This window comes from Neomonachus schauinslandi, chromosome 10 (genome assembly GCF_002201575.2).
Source record: "Neomonachus schauinslandi chromosome 10, ASM220157v2, whole genome shotgun sequence".
In the NCBI taxonomy this organism is placed as follows: Eukaryota; Metazoa; Chordata; class Mammalia; order Carnivora; family Phocidae; genus Neomonachus; species Neomonachus schauinslandi.
Genome location: NC_058412.1, coordinates 120,544,201 through 120,550,200, shown reverse-complemented (window position 1 = coordinate 120,550,200; position 6,000 = coordinate 120,544,201). Strand labels below are relative to the sequence as shown.

The following is a 6,000-nucleotide window of genomic DNA, read 5'->3' as shown; positions in this document are numbered from 1 at the left end:
GATGGATGGATGGATGGATGGATGGATGGATGGATGGATGGATGGATAGGCAGGTGGATGACTGATAACCTACAAGTCAGAGAGCTGGATTTGAACCCCAGGGCTGCCTGACACTAAAACCTGAGCACCGTCCACTGCCCATTGCCTCACAGCACACCGTGTCCGCCTTCTGACAGGCCACCTCCGCCCTCGTTCTGGCCTTGGAGCGGGAGTGAGCCTCCTGCAACAGAAGCCCCTTCAGGAGGCTCTCTGCCTTGGGCCGAACCAACCCCTCCTCCAGCACTGTGGGCACAGGAACACAGATATCCCCAATGTCCCAGGAGGTGCTTCGGGCAGCAGAGCAGCAAATCTGCATCCAGAATCTTTCATTTCATATTCTAATAATGATTATTTGCTGAGCTCCACAACATAAATAATTTATGTGGATAATCCCCAGCCAAGTGACACTTTGCTAATGAAATGTCTTAGTTTAGAGGAGAATGAGTTCATTATGAGAAGGCCCCCTCAGCCACTGGGGGCACTCACAGATGACAGAACAGGTAGGTGTCTTGTGCAATCTGTTCGGCAGGCTCGGGGGCCTCTGGCGGCCATGCAAGCCTCCTCCCCGTCAGAACATCACTGCTGGGTGTGTCCTTCACGAAGCCTGTGTCATTCCTTTGTCAGAGCCACAAGCAGCCTGCTGCCTTCGTGGTCACCCAGCATCCTCTACCCAACACCGTGGCGGACTTCTGGAGGCTGGTGTTCGACTACAACTGCTCCTCCGTGGTGATGCTGAATGAGATGGACACTGCCCAGGTAGGAGGGGCCCGGCCTCCACCCAGGTGCCCGGGTGCATTCGGGCGGCCATGCCCGAGAGTTGGAGGGGGAGCGTGAGGGTCAGCATAGTGCTTCCTCCACCTAACCGAGCTGCCTGCGCATGGGCACTGGCTGGCTGCCAGCAGAGGCTGGGGGGGGGGGGGGTCTCTTGCCAGACCCCGCCACCCCCAACCCCTCACCCTCTCACTTCCAGCAATGACTCTCCCTGCTTGTGGGCTTTGCCCAGCCCTCCTCCCCAGTCTGGGGCCAGATTCTGTTGCTTCATCCGCCAGGCACTGATGAGGGTCTTGCTCCAAATCCCACTGAGCACACTGAGCCCAGGGGCTCAGAGAGCCTCCCCAGCTCTGAGCATCTCCAGCCCTGCAGAAGAGCCTGAGGCCTGGCCACACCCCCACCCAGCCTACCCCCTCGGAGATGCAGCCCGCACCGACAGAGCTGGAGCTTGAACCGTGGGCCCTTTGCCCACTAGCCACCCCAAGGATCCTGGCATCATCACAGATGACCCTTGTGTCCAGGCAGGCTTCATGCCTTAGCCCCCCAAGGTCTCACAGCTCCAAGCATCATGTGCCTGCAGCACATCCCAGTACTCAGGACACGTGTCATGGGAAAGCTGCTGGTGCCCGTGCCCCCCATGGCAGGACAGCCATTCCTGGGTGGAAAAAGTGGGAATGTCCTTTCGAGTGTTTGAAAAGTGGTGTCTTGAAAGAAACTCAGGGTACCTCAGTGCACTCCTGTGTGTGTGCTGGCCTTGTGTGGGAATAAAATAAAATGGATCTGAGCTGTGGTCTCAGCCCTGCAGGAGCTCACAGTCTTGCTACAGAGACAGATGAGCAAATTGTCCCAACGTCGTGTGGCAATGCTGTAATAGAGGTCAGCCGCCAAGTGCTGTGCTGGCCGGGAACAGGGAGCAATTAATTCTGCCCAGAGGGTGAGGGAAGACTTCAAAAAGAAGGTGACTTTGGCCTTGAAGAAGGCAGCAGAGGTTTGGGGGTGTGGGGCTGAGGGAGCTGGGAAGAGGCCCTCTGAGCAGAGGGAACAGGAGGGCAAAGGCAAGGTGGTGTGAATGTGTGTGGCTTGTTTGCAGAAGAGCTGGGGTTGCGGTGGGGCCGGGGCTGGGGTCTCTCGGGAGCAGAGGAGGGGGTGAGGCTGCAAAATGCAGCAGAGTGCTGCTTGCACGGGGCTGCCCATGTGGGCTACAGAGTTTGGGCCTTGACCTGCAGCATGGTAGGTGTCAGATGCTTACTTTGTAAGCAGCAGAACCCTTTCTTCGAATAAAGCTCTCATGCAGGCAGCATATAGGGAACAGGTCTAATCAAGAGCTGCTCGTGGTGAAGCCACCTGGGGTGGGGGTTAAGCTCCCTCCAGACTGGTCTTCTGCCCCCACCCAATGCCTCTTGGAGAGTCAGGACTCTGGGTGGCTTTGTGAACCCCCAGGCTTCCTAGGAGCACTGTGAGACAGCACTTGCAGTCCAAGGAGGAGAGAGATGGCAGCGTGTAAGCCAAGGTGTGGCTGAGATCCCATTAGAAAGCCGCGTCTGGGGACCAGTGAGGAGAAGAAGCTGCAGGGAAACCTGCCAGCCAGGAGACAGCGGAGGAGGATGTTGCAAATGCACAGAAAAGAGAGGTGGGGGTCTGAACTGAGGAGGTGGCTGGCAGGCTGGACGGTGGGGTTGGGATGTGGGAGCTGGGCTTCCAGATCCAAGTCCACGGTTTTGGGGAGCAGTTGGATGCAGGAGGTGAATGAGAAGGAGAAGTTGCGGGTGGTGGCAGGGGCCCAGGTCTGGGCAGTCAGGCGTCTGGGAGGATGCGGGAGGAGGCGGGGTGCGGGGGGGCGGGAGGAGCTGGAGTGCCCAGTGGGACGCTCGAGGGAGAGATGTGCGGGAGAGATGCGCTTGTTCTTCAGCCATATTTGTGGAGTATCTGTTACCCACCAGGAGCTATTCTAGGTGTTTGGAACGAGTTGTGAATAAGAGCAAGCAAAACAGCAGACTCCCATCTCTGCTGCAACTTCTGTTCTAAAGTGGAGGAGACAGTGAATAACAAACACCCTATAATGTACTTAATTATATGTTAGAAGGTGATGAGTATATGGAAAAAAACTACAAGGGCAGGGTAAGGAAGATTGGAAGGCGGGTTTGGGGCCCGGAATACAATTGTGATAGAGGGATCAAGGCAGGTCCTATTGAGGAGGTCACATAGAAGCGTATTTCTGAAGGAAGGGAGAGAACGAGCCGTGTGACCGTCTCCAGGAAGAGCATCACAGGGAGAAAGGACAAACCACACCAACACTTTATGGTGGGTTCATGCCTGGCACGTTTCAGGAACAGCACAGAGGCCACTGTGACAGGAACAGAGTGGAAGTGGGAACAACAGCAGCAGGTGACCCAGAGACATGGCAGGGCCAGGTCATGGAGGGTCTTGGGGGTCATAGGAAGAACTTGAGGTTTTACTCTGAGAGAAGGGAGCCACTGACAAGTTTTTGAGGAGAGGAGTGACATACTTTGACTTTTTTTTTTAAAAAAAAGCATCCCTCTGGCTACTGCGTTGAGAATAGACTGTTGGTGCAGGAAGGGGGAGAGGGTGTTTGCTAAGGGAGGGAGCAGAGAGGATGGAGAGGAGGAGGCTTCTGCAGTCATCCCAGGTGACAAGTGATGGCTGCTTGAACCTGGGGTTGGCAATGGAGTGGATTCCGCATATATCCCGACCAAATACCTGACGGACTGAATAGGGAGTGTGAGAGAAAAAAGGTGACTCCAAGATTTGGGGCTCAAACGGTAGATGACTGACTGGAATCCGAGATAACCATGAAATTAAATGGATTCCCATAAAACAAAGACCCCTGTGGAGTTCCAGACTCAGAAGGCACAGCCGTCCTATTCCTTTGCCTAAAAAAGTAAAACCGTGAACTCTGCTCCACGAGCCCCTGAGTGAAGTAGAGTCTGTGAAAGCCTGTTTGCCGTTCACCTCTTCCAGAATCCCTTTTTGCAAAACCAGAGCTCAGGCACGGAGGAGGAGTCTCCAAGAACCTCACTTTGGGACATGGAGATAAGCCAGGGTCAAGGTCCTTGGCTCTAGCTCCCCCTTCCAGGGTGGGTCTTGGATAAACGGAGATTTCTCAGCCCCAGATGTTGGTACAGCCTTTGAGAATTGATTTCCCCAGATGCAAAAACATCAGGCTCAGAAGAGCCGTGGGGTTGGCTGCCATATGCTGCTGGCAAGCATCCCCTAAAATCGGCAGATGAATAGAGCACTTATTGATATAAATATCATCACCACAACAGCTGGGTGCCTTGTGAAAATAAACAGTGACACCGCGTGAGCGTCAGGAAAGCCGCCCTCAGCACCTGGAAGGGCGGTTCTTTGAAGCGGTATCAGCATTTGCCCGCCAGCGTGCCCATGCCAGCCAGGACAGCCTCGGGTCTGCACGGATGGGTCTGCCCTAGGGCCTGAGCATCAGCGGGAGACCACATCCTGTGGTCTGGCCGGGGACCAAACCTATCCGGGCTCGGGTTGAGGGTTGTGGCAGGACTACCTGTAAGTTGCCGCAAAGTAAGGTGGAGGAGATGCGGAGACCTCCCCGAGTGCCTTATTTTCTTGCACTGCTCGGAATCCTATACTGCATCATTCAGTCGGCCGTCCCCGGCCACAGATACTCTCCCATTCTCCACAGTGGCTTCTGTTCAAAGATAATTCCAAGCAGTGGGGGCTGAAGATGAAGACTCTGAAGGCCACTACAGGTATTCAACCTTAGAAATTTTTTTTTTTAGCTCTTTAGGACTCTAAGGCCTGTGATCAGATTAGTGGGGCAATATCCTAGAACCACAACATCCAGTAAATGGCACTGTGGTTTCCAGTGGGCACCTCAGAAAGAACCTTTCCAGTCACACCCAATAGCACTGACGCAAGATCCCTTCCATCCTCGGGGGCTCTATGGATAGCCCAGAGTCCATGGGGAACGGACTCGGAAAAGGAGCCTTCTTCATGGTCATGCCACACCCACCATATTGTTTAGACACCTCAGGAGATCTCTGTGCCAGCCGTGGGGTGGGGCTGTGCAGTAGGCAGAATCATGTCCCCTCCCTCCCAAAGATGTCCACATCCTTGTCTCTAAACCGGCGAATGTGTTGTCTTACAGAGTAGAAGGGACTTTGCAGATGTGGTAAATCTAAGGATGCTGAGATGTGTACATTGTCCTGGGTTATCCAGGTGGGCCCAATATTAGGGTCCTAGTAAGAGGGATGCAGAAAGATCAGAGTCAGTGGTGTTGGAAGCAGAAAGTGGAGAGATACGGCCACAGGCCAAGGAATGCTGGCCGCCTCTCAAACTGGAGAAGATGAGGAATGGATTGTCCCCTGCAGACTCCAGAAAGGAACACAGACACCTTGGCTGACACTTTGATTTTAAGCCTTTAATACTCATTTCAGATTTCTGACCTCCGGATAATAAATTTGTGTTACATTAAGCCACCACGTTTGTGGTGATTTGTTGCATCAGCCATAGAAAACTAATACAGGCAATAAAACTGAAAACAGGAATTCAGACCCAGAGGTACAGGGCATCAGTGTCAGTGCAGGGTGTGAGGCTGAAATCCTGGGAACATCCTGAGTCAGCAGTGTTGGACTAGAAAGTGGTTCAAGCTGGAGAAATCCATGTCTGAATCAGAGTCCTTCAGGAACCATGAGAGAGCAAGACAGGGAGAGCCAAGGAGAAAGTAGATGTCCACCTCACCAAACACAGGACTCTTGTGGACCCAGAAGGAGGTCTTTTAAAGTCAAGGTGCCTGCTTTCTGGGTTGCATTCAATCCTTCAGTCATCAACGTGCGTCAGTTGAGAACCTTCCATGCACAAGGCACAGACCAGACATAGCACAGGACAAAAGAGGCACAAAAAACCCACAGTCCCCACGGTGCAGACATTGTAGTGAAGTCATATCTACCTGCCAGACTCCCTTTGGCATCAGTCGGGATGGAATCATCTTCAGCTGGAACCATCTCAACCAAGACCCCCGAGTGGCAGGAAGAAGCTGACCAGGAAGCAGAAGGGATGGAAGAGCCAGTGTCCAGGCAGCATGTCACATTGCTCCCGAGCTCTGTGGGCAGCTCTGGAAGAATCCAGCAGATGGCCACCACACATCACCCCACCAGCCTGGAATCAGGTTTGGGGTCAATGAGACCCGGTGTCACT

At 53.8% G+C, this 6,000-nt stretch overlaps 1 protein-coding gene across 1 annotated transcript in view; it reads left to right on the top strand.

The window, feature by feature from the left end:
* Window positions 1-6,000, top strand: part of PTPRT (protein tyrosine phosphatase receptor type T) — an 831,114-nt gene that overhangs the window by 799,375 nt on the left and 25,739 nt on the right. The window contains exon 28 of the mRNA XM_044919044.1: window positions 664-795. Within this exon, the coding sequence (XP_044774979.1) occupies window positions 664-795 (132 nt within the window). The remainder of the gene's footprint in view (window positions 1-663; window positions 796-6,000) is intronic.